Consider the following 21,876-nt stretch of genomic DNA (forward strand, 5'->3'; position numbering starts at 1 on the left):
AAGTAGTCAATCTCTATCCAGGTGGATAGTACAGACAATTCATTTATGTCATCAATTAGCTGGCAAAGATGATAATGAACTAGCTGGTATTATGGCTCATGATGTAAGAGCAGTAGCTACATCATGGCTGCTTTTCTCAGGAATCAGCCTCCAGGAAATCATGGAATCAGTCCGTTGGCATTCTAATAATACTTTCACATCCTTCTACTTGAGAGATATGGCATCAGAAGTAGATGGTATGTTTCAGCTTGGACCTATTGTTGCAGCACAGAAAGTGCTTGGGGGAACCAAGTAGTTGATCTTCATCTTTTTCTACAGCACATTTCTATTTTAAGGAGTTTTCTTTTTAGTTATGTTTGCCCTGTGTCCTCCATGTGGTTAAAGTTTTTGCTTTGGTAGTCTATACATGGGTAAGTTCATGTGAAATGGAACTGTAGTTTCTTTTTGAAACTAATTCCCATGAACATAACCTTACCCATATTCTACTACCCACCACCTCCCCTCTTTACAGAGCAATACTTGTAATATGTTTAGGGTAACACACTAGCTGGTGGTTTTCTTCGATTATTTTTAACTAGAGTATTGGGGGAATAAGGCCCCTAGGAAGGCAATTTTGATCTCTCGTTAGGTTGTTTGGGGACAAGGATAAACACTTAAATATAAGAATATAGGTAAGTATAGGGTAATGGCAAGACTTGATTAGGTTTTGGTAAAAATTCTGTGAATATTAATGAGCAATTTACGTAATTAATGATTTTCGGTAATTAGGCTATATCTCAAGAATGCACACTTCAAATTCATTATAACTTGATACACACATTTGCGATACCAAAGCGCACTTGTCCTGAAAATATCATTGATGTAGCTTTTAGTTTTAATAAACTATTGGCATATTTTTGTAGGCCACTAAAAAGGAAAAAATAGTTTCTCATCAGGAGATGTCTAAAGTGGTACGACGATGTGCTTATTTTTTTTTTTTTTACATTCTCAACGAATGTCACAGAACATGTTGTGGTTGGCCAGGAGATCACTAACAGCAATGGGCAAATAGCAATCAATGAGAAAAAATAACTTATTACATATGTTCTGTTGTATTCCAACAATTGTCTGTAGGAACGACAATCTCAAAACTTTGCCCTTACGGAAGACATTCAGTTTACATCTGGTCTTTACTCGTTTCAGTTTTCTCAAGGTCTAACAAGAGATTTGACTTTTTTGGCTACTTCAGCTTTTGAATGTCTCAGTATTGCTTTAAGAGCAAATCTTTCAACATAACTATTGACAAATGACATAGAAGGATCAATGTCACACTTTTCAAGAATCTTGCATAATGGCACATATTGGGATTTGAAGTGTTAAGGAAACCAGCCAGTGTGAGCACTATTTGATTCATGAAAAGTTTGTTGCCTACCTTAAAGCTGTCAATAGATTTATTTACCAAACTTATTGAGGTACCTACATGTGATCTCAATGTGAACATGATCCATTTCATTAGGACATTATACTATTAGGTACCAGAGACAGTGAGGAAGCTGTACTATCAGACATTAAAGTTGAACTATCAGCGTCTGAATGACCTCTATCCATTGAAGCTTTATGTTGATGATCCTCAGAATGTCCCACATGAGAACGAGCAGTTTTCACACTATTTTCATCAGTTGAAGCAATTGCACTATTTAGTACAGTTTTATTCATAGCACTGGCTCCTAAACTTGGTATGGTTTGGTATGACTTACAGCAATTGAATCACTGGGATTTTGAATATCAGGTCAAGATAAGACCTGCCGGCACTACAGTTTCACAAGCAGGCTTAGTATTTATTGAGAGAGAGCACCTCATTCTTTAAAGGTATTTTTACCTCCTAAAACTAAATAACTGAACTTTTGGTAAAACAACCAACTGTACTGCTGTATGTTTTTCATTTGATATATGAACAGATGAATGGATGTTATCATCTGCACTAACAGTGGCAGAAAAACAGTTATAAAAAGTTGGATTTTGTATTAGGTCATCTAAAATGCAAACTTTATCATCTACATTGAATACAGTTCAGAAGTGGTCAGGGTTCAACTGAACAGCACTTGTTAATCTACACTGTAAACCAAAGAAATATCAATGTTCTGGCATTGTGATTGGTGGCGTCTATTCTTCCCACTGAAAATTCCAATTTCAATGATAAAAAACTGTGGTAACATAACAAATCCTAACAAACAGATAGTGAATTGCAACATATTCTACAACCATGTCTATTCAACTATTGATACAGTCCCTCACCGTCTCCTGCACACTAGCTGACAGATTAATTACCACTGATAGCTAACTCTTATCCAGCCTAAAGTTGTGTCAAATGAGAATTCAAATATACTGTGATCACACTTTAATTATAAAGGCACTGATGTTGAAAATGCATTATGATCATCATACTTTGACAATGATTCAAAATCTGCAAAACATTCAGCATCACCATGATCCATTGGGTACAAAGAAAATGGGACTTCATCAACAACCCACTGCCATACACACTTTCTAATGTGTTCACAACATACTCTGCACAGTTTGTTTGCTACAGAAGCAAGACTCCTATCAATTGATTAAATGGCATTTTTTTTAAAAAGGCTGAATAAGTAAACATCTGCAAATGGGCATGGTCTTGTTGCTAGGGAAATTTCCATACATTTTTATATCTTTATTGTAATATGAAACATTTCACTGTTGCTCGGGGCATGGTCATGGTTACTGGGGCCAGAAAACAGTCGTCTTTATTATCTCAGAGTTGCTCCATGACAAATACTGACATAGGCAGATTTAGAATATGGATAAATAAAGAAATTAGTCATTTAGGACTGATGACAATAGATAATGAATCCCTTACATTTATATGAGGTCTATCAGAACTTGCCAGTACTCCATACATGTACATCTCTGAATAGCAAATATGCAAAGATGTTTACTGTACATGAGACTTCCAGTTTACAATGGATATTGAAGTTTTCCTATATTGATGATCTGCTATCAAAATGTGAATAAAACTGTAATAATAAAAATCATGTATTGATGCTATTTTATAGGTATGGTATTCTCCCTAGGATAGATTACAAGGAAAATGGTAATTAGTATAATATTTACAGGTTAATAATAGTAGTAATTTGCATGATTTGCACAGGACAGAAAAAACCCTTTAGAAGTACAGCCAACAGGGTGGCAAACACAGTGTTTGCACTGTAGTACCCCTATGGAAAATAGCTCCATACATTTTTATAAATGCATGTTTCTTCCCCAAGTTTAGCTAGTGATGATTAATTTCTACAAATTAGAAGTATTGACTACTCAAGGTAGTGTCCTCAAATCTCTTGCATTTGTAGTTAACTTAAAAATGTATCTGATATTTGCACTCTTTGTTAAATTGTGTGCACTTGCATTTTAGGTCAGTAGATATGTATTTACTTTGGAATGATACTGTACCTCTCTTGATATGGTACTCCACTTTATAGGCCTAGTTGTTCAGGTCAATAAATGTGTGTTTACCTAGTTATCATACTGCACCCAGTGTTTTACATCACTTTTGGATTAAATGGGTCATTGGGTCTGAAAATTTGGGCGTGCCAACTGCAAATCTGGGGAACATTCACAAAATCAAGAAATTAATGGCTGTCAAATTTGGTAATATGGACAATGGAGAGGTTAGACTAAGATACGCCGTGACATTTCACCCTCAGTGGCCTCCTCTCACAACAACTAGGGGTTGGCCGATGTGTGAGGGAACCCTGTCATGGCGTAGATAAGACTAAAGATACGTCGTGACATTTCACCCTCACTGGCCTCCTCTCACAACAACTAGGAGTTGGCTGATGTGTGAGGGCACCCCGTCACATCGTACCTTACAGACTATGGAAAGGTTAAAATAGGCAAGAACAGAATTGAATTGAAGTAAATTGGCAAATGAAAACAGAAATAAATACTACTTTTAAGTCCAGTCTTTATTTAACTGTGATTAGACAACAACTTTATTATACATGTAGTTTGCAGTGTATTTTACCTGTAAACATTCCAGCTGCTCTCCAGTAAATTCAAGTCATTTATGACAGGACCAATCAGTATAATAAACATTAACCTGTTCAGTCTTACAGGATTCAATCTATTTCTGGCACATTTGCCTCACCATCCTCCACATATAGGGCCTTGACAGAAATTAATTTTCATGTGTATACTTTATATGTCACACACAAGTTTCAAGCATAATACCAACATAGACTCATCGTAACTTACAAGTATCTGGCCAAGAAGACATTTTGAAAGGACTTTTTCAATGCATTCTCGAACTCCATTATGATCTTTGGCTATATGTAATAGGTAATAATAGGTAATAATAATAATAATAATAATAATTTATTCCAGGTACAAAAAATTGGATTATAGAACAGAACAAAATGTCCTTATGTATATACAATAAACGTGTTATTCGGGAAAGGGGTGTGGAAGTAGTTGATCCCGAAACAATGTCTGAACCGTTCAAATTTTGATATGATTTTCAAATGATATCCGATTCGGTAAATACATGGAAAGGGAGATCCCATTTAACTATAACATAAACAGGATGTAATTGAGCAGCTTGTGATTTTAGATTGTCAATCTTCTCTTGAGGTCTATACCTTCATTGGCTACATTATGAGCACAGTCATCAAATATTGTTAATGTGACTTTTAGGAGTCGATCTTCATATCATGTTAGAGTTAAGTTTGGAAATTTGTACATCCTTCTGTGAGGGATATTTTCAAACAAACCTCATATTCCATTATGTACAGTCTAGCCTGATCACTGATTGAAAAGATGAATGTAAAAACGTGCAATCCGCATTGATTCCGGACTAGTTACAGCCTAACATGTAACAAAGTAATTTACATTGTATAATGATCAAACCACCTGCTGTTGAATGATTAATTGTTTCTCAATAGAGCCGGTATGCCTCTCACTGTTATCAGCTGATGATGCTACAACTGTAAAATACATGTCAGACAGCTTGCCGCTATAGAACCAGCAGAGGTTAGTCTGTCATCCTGAGTGGTGGCCATATTTAAAGTTGAGAATAACTGTGAAACTAAAAGTTTAACCTAATCAGAAATGAGTTAACAATTTAAAAACGTATCTCAGAGCAAGCTCCAACACAATATATATCTTGTGATTGGCATAAACATTGACATTCTTATATAAGTAAATCCTGACTCTGGTTATTTAAATAAGTCAATGCACTGAGACTGGTGATTTGTCAATGCACTGACTTGTGATTTGTCAATGCACTGACTGGCAATTTACCATGGAAATTTTAACTCATAGCTCGGAGTAGTCTAGTGCTATCTTTAGTCAAATCTTTTAGATCTCTCGTTCAGTCGAATTCAATTAAGTCCTGAAAAGCATGAGGTGAAATTTAGAATTGAACCACAGCCACCCACACAGTCATGATTATCATATTTTGTTTTATCATTGGCAGAATTCTAACCAAAAACAAGTTTATAGTGGTTATTGAAGGCATTTACAGAGTGTCCAAATAGGGTATATTTGTCACCTCAGGATGCTACTTATTGGTACACTGTTTTCATCATTATAACAGTGAGGGCCCACTAATAGGATGAACAACTTTTGGTTATGATTGAGTTGCTATGGGGTTAGTCTTGTTGCTAGGCATATTTGCACACATATTTTGAATGTTTAGTCCGTCCATTTGTCTATTAATGCCTGCTTTTAATTTTGCAATACACACCATGATTTGGCTATTACTGTTACATTATACCAGAGTATTGATGGTGCCAATCAAGATATCTGATTGGTCAATACATCAACCTAACATGTCGTTTGCATCCATTTTGACTACTGTATACTGCATCTGTGCCATTGATCACCTGCACACCACTATAAAGTCATCCATGCCAAATGCTAATATTTCCCTATGAATAAGATATCCAAAGCTATAGAATTGACAAAGTTAACTCAAAACTACCACTTGAGAGAGGCTCAGCATAAGTCTTTGGCCAAATAAAATGTATGTAATTCTATCACAAAATGAATGTAGTCAGACCATTAACAAATGAATTTGCCTCTGTACAAACTAAGCAAAAACTGCATATATATGCTGCACATTATTGAACTATTCTTTGTTTCAATATAAATTTATGTGACATTGTCCTTGGCTTCATGTTGTGTCATTATTTACGATGCTTAGTTAGCAAAACAGAGAGATATACAGTGGAATGTGAAAATCGTCAAATGTGATTCGGATTACTTTCTTATAGGTACTTCCCCATATCTCTATACAACAAAGTAAATCTGTCTGGGGTCAAGGCCAGCAGTAACACTTTTTTCGCTCAATTTCTCATGTCAGGTTCATTTTTCATTATCATAAAACTAGTTTCCCATTGTTCTTAGTCTAAAATAAACAGCAAATGTTATTAAAAGCATTTCATGTTCACTGCAACAAAACAGAATTGACACACAGCTAGTTTTGCCATATTAGTTTATTACTCAATTTGGTCTGGAGTTAAAGATTCTATTTAAATTTTAATCATGGATCTGGCACACTGATATTGTTATCAGACAAATTTCAATTTGGTGTTATGAACTGTCAAGATATACCTGTGTCAACATTAAAACTCTTTATGTATTCATTCGTGATCATATTCAGTGTTACAGTGCTGAAGATATGAAATTCCTAGCCATCTATTTTAAACCTGAGTGTTCTATTGATGTATGTACTTAGTATGATAAGAGTCATTGAAAATAGTGGGGGCCTGTACAGTAAAGAATAATCAAGTGGTATGTTTGTGTGAATAAATGGAAAAAAGACTGGCCAGTCAATGTATGTTTGTGGTATGATTTGGAAGTACATGGTCAATAGCCACTCAGGGACTATTTATTCTAAGATTCAATTGTCTATTTGTCTGTGAATCTGATTCAGAATTTGAGATTTTCAAAAGTCTTACATCCAAAGTTTTTATGCAGTATACGTTTTCACCTTTATAAAACTGAGATGAAACAGTAAACTGACTGTCAATGTGAATAATTCAGCTTATTATGTTTATTTTGCCACAATAATAAAGGAAAACCAGTTTTATGGTAATAAAAAATCTCTGATGTGAGAAATTGAGTAAAACAATGAATTCCAGGCCCTTATCCAGAGCTCCTCAGGGATTCCGAAGTGCTTGTTCAAGGCTATATAAATGGTTTAGATCTGAGAAATTTGTGACAGTACTCTTGGAAAATATTAGATGTTTTTGAATGGTGTAATTAAATGGCCGACTACTATGAAACACTGCATGGTGCTTGTAGTGTGTGTGCTTGATCTGTCATGATCCACTTTAATTTCGGGGTGGGAGGAATGTGGGGGGGGGGGGGCATTGTTTCGTTCATTCACAGACTAAACATGGATCAAGTTTTGCATTTTGTGTGGGAGTACATAAGGACAATGAAATCAATTGCATGAGAACTACATTGTAAAACCATCAATTCGCCATTGTTATGGGCATGGTCTTGTTGCTAGGTAAATGTCATAACAAATCTGAGGCAAGGGTATGCAAAGCTGCAGCTGTCTTAGGTCTGTAGAATACAATGCATTGACCATTTCAGTCAATATATGATGCAAATATATCCTTATATGATGTGAAGATATCATTATATGATGTGAACATATCATTATATAATATGAACAATATATCATATGATGTGAAGAAAGGAGATCAATCTGAATTTGGTTTGAACATTCTTAGAGGTGTTCAGAATGATATGCAAATTAGCTTTAAAATGTGTCTTTTGGTCAAAATCTACAATTCCTGAATTATTTAGCAGCTTGTGTTTAGATGAAAGATTGTTCATGATATGATGATCCCAACACTGATATGCAAATTAGGTATAAAAATGAAACTTTTTGGTCAAAACTCTTTAAATAGTCCCTGCCAGACTTATGGATTGGGTTCCTTCCGTCCGTCTGTCTGTCTGTCCAGAGCCGTTTCTTGGAGTTGCCTGGACCGATTTTTTCCAAACTTGGCACAGGGGCAACATACAATGGCATACATATGCATATGTTTTAATTTCATGTCTGGTGTTTGTTCATCATGTCCATCAGCTTGTTCACCAACCTGTTAAAATGAGCATTGCGTGTGTAGATGCTGCAGCCTTATAATCCCATACACCGCCGAAATGTGATCCGGATGGTGGGTTTGAATATCCAATCAATTTCCTTTCTCAGCAGAAATCCCTGTATCTTTGCTTGATTCCAATTACTAATTTCTTTCTTCAATTCTCTCTGAGTACCAACCAGATTGGTACCATTGTCTGATGTTATTACTTTCACTACTCCTCTTCTGGCTATAAATCTTCTCAATGCATTAATACATGAGTCAGTGTCTAATGAGTCAGCTTTCTCAATGTGAACTGCTCGAATTGCTAGACAGGTAAATACTACCCTATATCTCTTAACAATGCTGCATCCTCATTTGACCTCTATTGGGCCAAAGTAGTCTACACCCACTTTGGTGAATGGTGGTTCATCTGATGTTACACGATTGATTGGTAGGTCTGATATTTCCTGCCCTCTTGTCTTTGGGTGTAGTGTTCAAAATGTAACACATTCGTTGATTAGTCTCTTTGCTGCTGTGTTTGCTCTCAGTATCCAATACTTTTCACGCAGTTTGGAGATCATACAGTTTCTACCGAGATGTCCTATAGTCTCATGAATGTCTCATAGAATAAGTTTGGATATGTGCACTTCCTTTGGTAAAATTAATGGGTGTTTTGCTGATTGGCCTAACCTCCCTCGTACCCTCAGCAAGTCGTCTTCTCCCAGTACTGGATCTAACTTGTACATTGGGCTGGTGCGTGTTACCGCTCTTTTCTCTGATTCTTTGTGTTTCTTCAAGACAGATATTTCTTCCTTGAAAGCCTCTTGTTGTACAATACTAATAATTGCACATTCAGCATCCTTAGAAACACAGATGTCTGTCTCTTCTTGTTTGTAGTCTGAGTGTTCTTGCATTTTCCCGTCAAATTCTGTTTTATTCTGAGAATCCAGGCCACGTACTGCTTTCTTCAAGGCATACCAATTTGAATAATGGTTTATCAGTTTGTTGACAGTCTCCATGGATTCATCTACTGATACAGCATTGACAGTCAGTTCTCTCTTGACCTCTAAGTCATCACTTTGTAGTTGTGTCATGTCAGATGAATTACTGCTTACTTCATCTCTTTCCATAGAAAATCCATTCAGCCAAAGTTTATTCTGGAGAAATTTGTCAACTGGTTGTCCTTGTGATGCGTCATCTACAGGATTCTGGCTTGTTTCCACATAGCGCCATTGTGCTGGTGTAGAAACCTCCCTGATTACTGTAACTCTGTTTGCTACAAATGTATGAAATCTTGCTGTTTCATTGTTGGTGTATCGTAATACAGTCATGCTATCAGTCCAGAAGAATGTTTCATAAACTTTCATGTCCAACTCTTTCTTTATACTTTTGTCTACTCGCACTGCTAATGTTGCTGCAGACAGTTCCATTCGTGGGATGGTGACTTGTTTTAGTGGAGCTACATGTGACTTTCCTAGCATGAAAGCAGTGTACCTTGTCCTCATTGTTTATCATGCGTATGTATGACTCGCTTGCATCAGAAAAGTGATGTAGCTGTATTGATACAGGTTCTCCATATCCTTCTGGTTTCATGCATCGGTTCACTGAGAAAACGTCCTCTAACTTAGGCAAAGCTACTAGCCATTTCTCCCATTTCTTCTGTTGCTTAGTTGGTATTGTTCATCCCAACCAAGTTTTTGTTTACATAAGTCCTGTAGAATCATTTTTGGTGGCAATACGGCTGGTGTCACTAATCCTAATGGATCATAGACTGAGCTGACCACTGATAGGATACCCCACCTTGTAACTGGTTTGTCCTTTATTTGTATAAGGAAGCCAAACTTGTTTCGACGTCCCAGCACATACCAAGTGCTCTCTCCATAGGTAGGTTATCTTGGTCCAAGTCTAAATTCTTCACTTCTTTTGCTCTTTCTTCTTCAGGAATGGACTCCAATACGTTACTTATCCATTTAGTCAGTCTGAAGCCTCCTTGTTTGCATATTTTATTTAAGTCTCTAGATAGTGATACTCCTTGCTCTTTGTTGACACAGATTTCAACATGTCATCAATATAGAAGTTATTTTGTATTGTATTGGTGACCTCTGGTCGGTAACACTTCTTGCTGTCTTCAGCTGTCCTTTCCAATGTATAGTTGGCACAACTTGGTGATGACGTGGCCCCAAAGATGTGTACTTTCATACGATACTCCTGTAGTGGTTGGTCACTGTCATACTCTGGCCACCATAGGAAACGCGGAAAATTGTGGTACTCCTTTGGTACTGCAACCTGTGACAACATGGCTTCTATATCAGCCATCAGTGCTACTGGTTCTTGACGAAATCGTATAAGTGTTCCCACTAATGAATTGGTCAGATCGGGTCCTTGTATCAGCTCTTTATTTAAAGATGTCCCTTGAAATTCTGCTGTGCACAATCAAACACTACCCGTATCTCCTTTTCTGTGGGTGGTACACCCCATGATGTGGTATGTCCATTTCTTTCCATCTTCACCTTTGAGTTCTTGACCTGGTATCTTTTTAGCATAGCCTTTATTTATGATAGTTTCCATAAATACCTTGTAATCTTCATGATATTGGTGATCCCTTGCAAATCTTCGTTTCAGATGTTTTATCCTTTGTTCAGCTACTGATCTGTTATTTGGCATTTTCACATCAGGATGTCTAAATGGTAAAGGCACCTGATAATGACCGTCTTCACATTTAGTATTGTTCATCATAATGTGCATGAACTTGGTATCTTCAACAGATCTCCCTGGTTTGTCATCTATGGCCTTTTTGCTGAATTCTTGGTTGAAGTAGCTTGCAAGTTGTTGCTCTATCTGTATGTCAACTTTGATCCTATTCACTGATACCCACTCTGCAACTTCTCCGGCCCCCATCCATTTACAGCCCATTATCCTAGTAAAGTTTTGACTGCATATGGTCCGTCGTCCTGACTGTTGATGACTTCCCATGGTTCTAATGCTTTGGGTACATTGATTCCTATCAGCAAGCCAATATCTGCATTAATACTTGGCAAATGTATATTGCGCAGATATGGCCATCTTGTTATGTCTTCTTGTTTAACAATGTCCTTCTTCGACACAGGTATTTCAATATGTGTATAAGTTGCTGGAAGTTGTATAACATTATTTCCATCCAAGTCGGTGACTTCCAGCCCCTTCAGTATGTAACTATTTACTACTTAGTCTCTGTCGTTGTGTGTATACGTTCAGCTTTGTCTTCTGTCCTTAACTTCCGGTTGTTCCTCCGCTCACAACTTGTTCTTGTTGAAAGTGCTGTTGTGCTGCCTTTGTAGCAGCGTTACCTTGATCTTCTATAACATGTTGATCTTCTGTACGTTCGGTATCTGGTGGAGCACTTTTCTCTGCCTTGCTTTGCAGTCAATATGACTAACCTTACTTCTGAATTCGTTGAATTCCTGCAACTTAGGAACTACCCATTTTGCATAGTCCGTTTTCTGCTCATCTTCATCCAGCTTAAAATTACTGTGATATGCTTTATCTGCATCCTGTAAGTTAACATATGCCTGATCCCATTCAGCCAATTTTTCACTGACTGCCTCCAAATTTTCTGCATGCTTCAGCAGAACCTGAATTTCATTTGTTCTTCCAGTTACCTGTCTACAGGCACCTGACCTTTTAGTCTTTTCCTTTCTTCCTCCAAGAATGCCAGTGTTGGTTTGTGTGACCTTTTGGGATCTTCAATTTCTCTCCCTACAGCACCAGGCAGCTCAGCATACTGTTCTGTTTCTTCGCTGTCCATGATGATATACAGTAGTTTACTGCCCCTCAATTTTCACAAATAAATAAGTTATTTATGTGTGACCTTTCACCCCTTGTGTTATAAGATTACAAAGGGGGTGTCTCTTTTCCAGTACGGATGTTATGTAACACACACAAGTCCAGTACTGACCTTCAGAATTCCAATGTCCGTTTACCTTTGAGTCTATTTGCCAAGTCCACATGTACAGGAAATTGATGCCACGTTGATGAGTTTTCCCGCCAAAGTTCTGCCCAATTCTGTGTAACAAAGTCTTTCTGGAATAGAAACTTGCTGACATCCTGAGAATTCCTTCTTACACTTGTAGTACTTTTGCAATGCCCTCATAGGCTGCACTTGTAAATCAATTCATATGACTCAATTATTCAATAATTTGAGGTTTGTTGACTTTGACCAAATAAATACTATAATAGCAAATCTGGCGTCTACAGTGTGATACTAACAATGTCCGTATTGCGATCTTGGTTTTCAGTGTCATGTCTTGTGATGATTGGATGATTGTCAAGAATGTTCACCTTTTTCACTAAATCCACATAGTCCTCCTCTGCCCACACTGTGAAATTCTCCCACAGAATCATAACACCACCCTTATTGAAAAATAAGAACTTGTTTTCTTTAGAAACTTTTCCGTCTTGAATCTCCTTACCATCTCTCCACAGTATCAGCATAGCCATTTTACATCAGAAACAGGTAAGACTCCTTCCATTCTTGTTACATGTCCCTTTTTATGTAGTACATGTTGGTGTATTTATGTTTTGATGCTTCAATCCATAGTGACAGTCTACAAGTTCTAGTCTTGAATTTCATATTAGTGGGCACATGGTTATTAGTTCTATAGCCAGAAGGACGTTCTGAAACTTTAGAATTCTCTCAAATTTCTGACTCCATCATGGCTACATTCTATAGAACACCCCATGCGGGTAAATTAAAGCCTCATTACCTGGAATGTGCTGTGGCCATGACAACATGCTTGTGTGCCCTTTAGATGATTGATTCTTGAGACATCCTTATAGGCAGAGGGTCTGGTCTGACTCTGTGTCGATCAAACAAGTTGCTCTCTGCCTCGTACATCTGTATACTGCAGCTGTCACATGCAGTTAGTCCACTCAGTAGACTAGGTAAATAAGGGTTCAGAGCGAGAGACTATGAAGTATACAAATGTTTTTGAGAAAGGAACAATGTAGACGACCATTAATTAAAATTATGACAAATACTCAACAATGTACAAAGACAACTGTGAACACTGAACTGATCACAGATACTGATGCTATATATTTATGCACTGTGTGATGTCAAACACGATTCTGTAGACTTCAACTAGGATTTTTCTGTGTCGTCAAAAAAACTATAACAGATTCAAATACCCTTAATTGCTTAAGTTTGGACATCATGCCCGATCATCAGTTTTGTGTTCAATTTTACTCAGAAAACATTTTTAGTTAGTAGTTTGACATCTATATCGCATGACAATGAATAGACATGTTTTTGAAAATGGCAGGTAACAACATCACAAACTATCGCAAGATTTTGGAGTCTCCAACAGTAAGGTATAGCAAGTCTCATGTATCATGAGATTTTGTCCAGTTCCGTGTGATGTCTGTCTACTTATCATAACTTTTTAGAGTTTTGAAAATGTACTTGTCATTTGATATTTACTTTGAAACAATTTTAGCTTTTCTTAGAAATTTAATCAAAATCTTGATTTTTTGTTGATGTGCAAAGATTAAAATTAATGTTTTAAATTGACTAAGCAAGAAAAGTGAGCTTTTTCATTTGCAACTTATGCGACAGCTACCATAATCCTTTGATATACCAATTGTGTCCCAACCCTTAGGTAAATATATCTTATTTTCAAATGATACTGAAGTATCCTTACCTTTAGATAACCAAGCCCTTTATTATAAATTGAAAAAGCAGGTTTGTGCAATTTGATATTACCTTTGAAGATGTAGTCAAAGTTATTGATAATATCAAGAATAAGATACTGGCCACTAATGGCACTATGTATACTTTCACAGTCAAAGAAAAATAGCCTATATTGTCTGTGACCACATGGTTAATTATTGTGTTTGTATTGCATATGATTCTAGTATGGATGTATCTTCTCCACTAAGTTATGTCACCAATGTTATTGTCTATTTATTTTTGACTTGTCAGTTCATGGGTCAGTTGACCTGATGCAATAAACCTATATATATATATATATATATATATATATTTGTAATTTAATGATGTGTACATAATAGTATTAATACATTATATATTTTGAGTACTGTTCTCTGAATTTCTGTAAATAAATACCTGTTATATTTATTTTGAAAAATAAACTGATTATTTTTGTATTAAATAAGGCTTTTGTGTTGTCCATCGTCTCATTATTATCTCAAGTGAACTCACTTCAATAGAGTTATACGCATGCATGGTGAAGTATGTGTGTGTTTGGGGTGAATAAAAGTGTTGGTGGCGTACAACGTAACAATGGCTGACCACTTCATTATATGTACCCGCAAGTTTGACGACTTTCAATCTTAGATAAAGGGTTCGTACGGTCCTGGAAAACCCTGGAAAACCCTGGAATTTCAAACCCTCCCTGGAAAGCCCTGGAAAACCCTGGAAAATGATCATGTTCAATCGATCGATTAATATTGACGATCGTTATGTCTGTGCTCGAGCCACCCATTCATATGATTCTGAATCTCGTAATTGTGAAATCGCGAAAAATGTTCAAAGTCTTTCGCCACGGTGATGAATCAAAATTCACGCCAATTGAACCCAGACAGTCAAGCGATCGTTCCATGAGACACTTTACCCCACAGACCGTGCTTATGATTAGTTGAATGGGCGCCGCAGTGTTTCTTTCGATCTTGCGTATATTGCTACTCCATACATCTCCCAGTCGTCATTTCAGGGACAAGATATTGTAACAGTCCCGGCCGGGGGTAACATGTACAGTAGGTATGTTCACAAGATTATCGTAACACTGTAGCGAGTATCAAAGCATCATCAACCTCGATTAGAAATTGTAACAAGTTCGGCGCACGAGTCAACATATTACAAGCTCAGGCTCTAGACAGGGCAATACTAGGGCTAGGGCCCAGGGAAGTGTAGTTGAATTTCCGGGTTGTGGAAGTACAGTTGTGACTTTTATGTCGACGATAAATGGGTATTTGTGTTACATGTTCTAAAAGAATAAACTACTGTTTTATTTTGTCTGTACAGTAACATTCGTCAATGGTCAAGTTGAGTTGAGAAATCGCGATGTTCCGCAACTCATGACATCCATACATAAACATCGAGATGCAAGCGATGAATGTATTCAGTTATTCATAGCTCGAAATTCGTTACGTAAATGACGTTTTTATTCAAAATTTTGAAGAAAAAAATTATTTTAGGTGACTTATAAATCTAGTAACATCAAACCATACAATAACGAGGACAAAGTTTAGTTTTTGATTTATTTGTCTTGATATGTCTGAATTAGACTGACGAATGCTGCGACTCAATCTTACACGATCAATGCACCAGCTTGATGAAACGGCTACTTAGGGGTAGGACAGAGGTTTCTCCGTTAATCTTAGCGTGTAAACGTGGCTTTGAAACCATTATCTTGCGTAGTGTCGATTGTCTTTAAAATGTTTTGTGACATATGGGAACTGTTGTTGATTTTTCTCGTCCACATCAGACAATTAGATGTCATTCAAAAAGTATACATCAGTGTCAACACTCCTGGAAAATGGCCAAAATCAATATGAATACCCCTGGAAAACTGACGAAAAACCCCTGGAAAGTCCTGGAATTTTGTTTTGCTTTAAGTGTACGAACCCTGTAGATAAATCACATACGTTGGATGAAAACGACATCAGACAATTTGACGACAACTACATGTACATCATATATTGGATATAGACTACTTAAACTTATGCAAGCTAAGTTAGTAGAGGTTTCTTATACTCTGTTCACACTGGGACATATTCCCCACAGAATCAGTGACTTAGATTAACTCTGGAGGTAATTTGCGTGTGTGAATGGTCGACTCCGGAGAATCTGTGGATTATTTTACTGCAGAGGTTTTGGTCGATTCAGCTCCACAGATCCTCCGGAGGCAAGGATTAGCTTGTACTAAGTTGTAGATGTGAACGCTTTACGCCGATGTAAGCGCCCTCAATCGGTGTATTACAGTCATTGCACTAATTTCCAGGACAGCAAACTACCGATGTTGCCAGCTAATTTATATATATATATATTCTCAGGCGTAATAGGTTGTAGTTCACCATTCCGTATAAGCTTATTGTACATTGTATACACGCCCGCCAACTTTTATCATTCGATTCGTGAGTGGGTTCCAAATCTTATTCATGTTATATTAATAAAAAATATTTATTTATAAACAATATTTATTTGTTCAATTGGTATTTCTTAACTTACAACTTTTCTTTTTATGTATATACAACGCAAAATAACTACCTAATTCTGAACCACAATCACAGATATATCTCTTAGGTTCTTTAACACAAGGTGTACTTCTGTTATGATGTATCTTTAAATGGCACTCATATTTATATGCAAACCCACATTCATCACATGTAAACTCGGTAAAAACTTTTTTTCTCGCAAGAATGTTTTATATTTGTGTGTTTGATAAAATTATGTCTATGTTTAAAACGTTTATTACATTTTTCACATTTGAATTCAGGTGCTGACCTATTACAAGTAGTACAGTTTTCTCTCATGTATATAATATTATAAATTCTATTGTTTAAATGAACGCCCCACAGGTCATAGGGTTCGTTGACCTTTTGACCTTTTGAACCCGCCGGTGCATTCATTTAAACATTGAGCAGTAGTTATAAATAGATTGTCGATCGTTACACTGTATGTCGTTTCACTGGTCCAGAAACCCGAGTTTACTCAAAATTTAATATAGTTAGACCATTTTTTAAAACGTTCAAACAGTGAAAAAGGGAGGTTGTCGTTTCACTGGTCTAGTTTTTGAGTAAACTCAAAATTTAATATAGATTAGATCGTTTTAACTTTTAAAAAAACGGTGAAAAAGGGGAGTTGTCGAAAAGTGGTCCTATACCGCTAATTTCTATACTACTGACGAATCTGACAAATTCATGTAAAACTGTCACACGATCACAATGCCAATATTTTCTAATACATTCTGTCGAATTGGAATTTCAAACTATCCTCAGACAAAGCTCCCATTTAGAATTCTAGATAAATAATGGGTAAATTCATTCATTCAATCATTTGTTCATTTATTCGTTTGTTCGTTCGTTTGTTCATTTATTCTTGCACTTTCTCATTACACATACATACATACATACATGCATACATACATACATACACACACACACATACATACATACATACATACATACATACATACATACATATACATATGCTGATTGATTTAAAAGTTAATAACTTGGTTAACTATTCAATCAATTGGAAATGCTGTCATTCCACTTATTTTATAGAGTGGCGGCTGTCATTCCACTGGATCTACAGTGCAGAGGGTGTCATTCAACTAACTGAATGTAGAAAGGGGTGTCATTCCACTGTTTACATACTGGAAATGCTGTCATTCCAGTTCCAAAGCATTGAAAATGCTGTCATTCCACTTATTTTATAGAGTGGCAGCTGTCATTCCACTCGTTTTACAGTGCAGAGGGTGTCCTTCATCTAACTGAATGTAGAAAAGGGTGTCATTCCACTGTTTACATACTGGAAATGCTGTCATTCGTTTTCCGTCATTCGGGTTGTCATTCGTTTTAGGGTCACCCTGCCACAGTTGATGACCGGAAATGCCTCAATCGAATTGTTAACACTGCCAGTAGCATCATTGGGTGCCAACTTCCTTCTCTGAATGAGTTGTACAACGCTCAAGTAAAGGAAAGAGCTCAGTTAATTGTAAAAGACGATTTCCATCCAGCACGTAATTTATTCCAACTATACATTCGATCAAATCAGGTTCTAATCGCACATTGTTTAGCTTTTATCCAACTGCAGTCCGCACTCTTAATGAATCAATTTAAGTTCTCTGTTGACGCATCAATCTCGTGTTAGGAGTCCTCTACAGAATATTGTTTTTGTAAATTCTTCATTACACGCAAAATCAATGCACATTTCATTATATATGTATCAGTATATATATATATATATATATATATATATATATATATATATATATATATATATATATATATATATATATATATATATATATATATATATATATATATATATATGACAATAAAACATATCATAGTAGTTGACATCAGTCGTCCAAATGAAAAGCCATTCATTCATTCGTTTGTTCATTCATTCATTCATTCATTCATTCATTTATTCATCCATTCAACTAAAAGTAGTTTTTAACTTAATAGAGCTGTACTAACTGTAAGTGGAGTATTATTTTTTTGGATGAGACAGCAAACAATATATCCTGCAATATATTCATGGAAAAACATTTAAATACCAATAATTAGACATTGCATTATCAATTAGCGGTCTATTTTATCCACAAGTTGTACAATTTGTTTTGGGAAGAAAGGTGACACTGAGGTTTATGTTATGTCTTTTTGACAGTCAAAATGTCTAATCGTGTTGTTACATGTGATGTACGGTTTGGTGGGCTTTAGGCCCAATGGTTGAACATTTTACATTGATTTTTTTTTCTTTTAAAATAATACCTTTTGTAATATTTTTCTGTTTGTATTTTCTGTTATGTAAAAATTAAGCTGTCTTATGGTATGTTTATATAATAATATTGATGATGATGATGATGATGATGATGATGATGATGATGATGATGATGATGATGATGATGATGATGATGATGATGATGATAATAATAATAATAATAATAATAGGTTGAAATTATGATTTTTTTATCCACAAGTTGTAAAATAAGAGGTTGATATTATGATCTTTAAAGTTGACTGAGATAACGTTCAATCAGTTCTAGAAATCAATTTGACTGAGATAATGTTCAATCAGTCTAGAAGTCAAGTTGACTTAGATAATGTTCAATCAGTTCTAAAAGTCAAGTTGACTTAGATAACGTTCAATCAGTTCTAGACGTCAAGTGAGAGTATTGTGATCTTTGCCATTATTATCAAACAATTTCACCAAACTATAGACATGGACATGTACAATTGTTTGTAATCATAATAGTTGCTTAGAAACAATCATCTGTATCATCTTTATAACAGTCTCACAGAGAATAAAAACTTTCTCTACTTCCTCATTCTTTTCTCCAGTGTTTGTTGTCATTATCTCAGAATTGTCACCATCACTATATCGTAGAATGACGTCGTAAAACCGTAATTTTGTAGCTGTTGATCACACATACTGAAATATCGCCCTCTATCCGTTGATAGGAGAATGCTGGGGGATTGCACCGTTGCTCTGTGACCTTTCACTGCTTACAACACTGTTATAGGTTCAAATTTAAAAAGAATTTACTTTTTGAACTTTCTATCATATTTGATAGTTGAGATATGAATACAAAAATAGTTATATTTCCATTGTATTATATTTAATTTATAATATACAAGAATTGTTATCTACATATGAATGATGAGGAAGAGAGCTGTATTACTACTCACTGTTCTCTACTTTGGAATCTTGTTGTCTGACCATATTCTGGATATTTTGTAATCTCTTTCCCTCCACCACTGTCTTCTCCATGTTTACTTTACATATACTCTGTTGTCATTAGTCTTTTCTTGACTTTATTCCGACATGGTATGTTCTTGCTCTCAGCTTTTGTTCAGCAGTCTTCTCTCTTAGAATGACTGTTTTCCTTTCGTCTTCAATTTTTCTTTCAAGTTCATAGCTTCTGTCATCTTTTTCCTTATTGTTCGTCTGTCTTTATCCAAAGAGCTAGAGATTCTCTCCAGGTGAAGTTCCTCTAGATCTCCTGTCGTTTCCACAGATTGCTCGATGTCTCTAAGACGAATTTCACTTCTTTTTATGTCTTCTAAATGTAGGTATTCTCACTTCCCTTCCGATCTTTTCCATGCCTGGTCTGACTTTTTTCCTTTTTATCCTGCCATCCGTAAAGTCGGTTTGATAGGTCGTTGACATCTCGCTGTTAGTTTTCGAACTCAGCATCCTCTTTCTTTAACTCCTTTTCTTTTTGTGACAAGTTTTCTTCTTTATTTGTATTTAACAGAAGCTTCTTCAATTCTACCTTTGCTTCCTAATTTTCCAATTCATCTGATCTCTTCATATTTTAATTTCTTTGTCCAATTTATCTACACATTCATTTATGTGTCCTTTTGATGATTCTTTTGACGACAATTCTTGTTTTAGATTCTTTAGTTCCTCTGACTTTTTCATCAAGGCTTCTTCTTTCATTTGTGTTGACTTGGTGACAGTTTTCCATTCCTTCGATTAACTTGCATCATTTTCCTGTTTCACCAATGTAATCTTAATTTCACTTTCTCTTATCTCGTTTTCCTTTGCTGTTAGTTATCTACCTTTTTCCTCTTAAATATTTAGTCTTGCCTCAAATTCAGTCTTCGCTATCATAACCATAATTTCTTCTTCTTTTGTATCTACTTTCTGTCCCCTCTCATCCAATTCAGATTGTTTGCTGTTCAACGTAGCTTCCTTGCTAGCCACACTTTGCACCAGTTATTCACTGAGTTTTTCTCTCTATTTTTACACACATTAACTCTTTTTTTCAGTCTCAATCTATGTCAACTTCTGTTCGACCATGATATATGCTTCGTTCGTTATAGTTTCTTTCTGGTCCAAACAAACTTATCTATTGTTCAGTTCTATACTTTGCTGAAATTGCATTTCCGTCTTCTTTTACCACCTCCTCCTCCTGTTCAAGTTTTCTGACTTTCGCCTACAGTCTCCTATTGTGCTCGTTGAGGGCGTCCTCAGCCAAGGCTATCTTTCCTTACACACAGTATCTGCTCTCGATCGTCTAAATGACCTTGGCTTCCATTTACTGATGCTTGTCTCTTACGACAGCTGTCATCGCTTCTTCTACCTTGCCCTCTTCCTTTTCAGTTTGTCGCTGTCTGTCATTTAGTTCCATCTCCCTGATTGTCACATTTCTCATTTTGTCTTCGAGACACCTTTCTCCACAAAACATCACTACAAAACCTATATCCCGTTATAATTGCCAATCTATCGTTGTTGTTACCAATGCAATATACACATCATTTTAGTATTGCTTTGTACACTTTTTAGTTGCAGGGTGACGATGTGTCATTTATAAAACAAATGTTGTGTGCTTGCCTGACTAACGCTGTTGTTATCTTTGCATATGCACAATCATTTTAGTTGTTGCTATGGGTGTGGTCTTGTTGCTAGGTAGATATATATTCATTTACTTGGACATATATCCACTTGCCTAACCAATCTTGTTATCTTTGCAATTTACCAGCCATTTGGCTGTTGCTATGGGTGTTGTCTTGTTGCTAGGCAAACATAGGAACATTTCTTAAAAGTTTATATCTATGCCTACCCATCCCGGGTTAAGTGAATGTTGGTATGGGCGTGGTCATGGTGCTAGGCATATTTGCATACATTTTTTAATGATTATTTACCTGCCTACCCATCGATATCCCTGTATTTATCTTTCCAATATACGTCATCACTTGACTGTTACTATGATCTTGACCTTGTTGCTATGCAATTTGCGTACATTTTTGAATGTTTATTCATTTGCCTACAATTCCTGTATTTATCTTTCCAATGTACATAATCATTTGACTGTTGCTAAGGGCGTGATCTTGCTGCTATGCATATTTGCATACAATTTTGAATGTACATACACTTGTCCACCAAACAATGTTATCATCTTTGCAATATCTATCATCACTTGACTATTGACATTGTTTTGTTTTTGACTGAAAATACCCATATTTTGCTAAAAGAAAAAAAAAGATATCAACTTGACATGAACAAAACTGAATAGAATTCCTCCAAGGCACATAC

The 21,876-nt window shown here is 36.0% G+C and overlaps 1 protein-coding gene across 1 annotated transcript; it reads right to left on the minus strand.

The window, feature by feature from the left end:
- Nucleotides 1–1,187: 1,187 nt before the first annotated feature.
- LOC144435544 (uncharacterized) lies at nt 1,188–9,610 on the minus strand. The gene is made up of 2 exons (XM_078124131.1): nt 8,796–9,610; nt 1,188–1,275 (listed from the first exon to the last, which is right to left on the minus strand). The coding sequence occupies exons 1-2, from the start codon at nt 9,608–9,610 to the stop codon at nt 1,188–1,190; spliced, it is 903 nt and encodes a 300-aa protein (XP_077980257.1).
- Nucleotides 9,611–21,876: the final 12,266 nt, after the last annotated feature.

Source organism: Glandiceps talaboti, chromosome 5 (genome assembly GCF_964340395.1).
Source record: "Glandiceps talaboti chromosome 5, keGlaTala1.1, whole genome shotgun sequence".
NCBI classification, from domain to species: domain Eukaryota; kingdom Metazoa; phylum Hemichordata; class Enteropneusta; family Spengelidae; genus Glandiceps; species Glandiceps talaboti.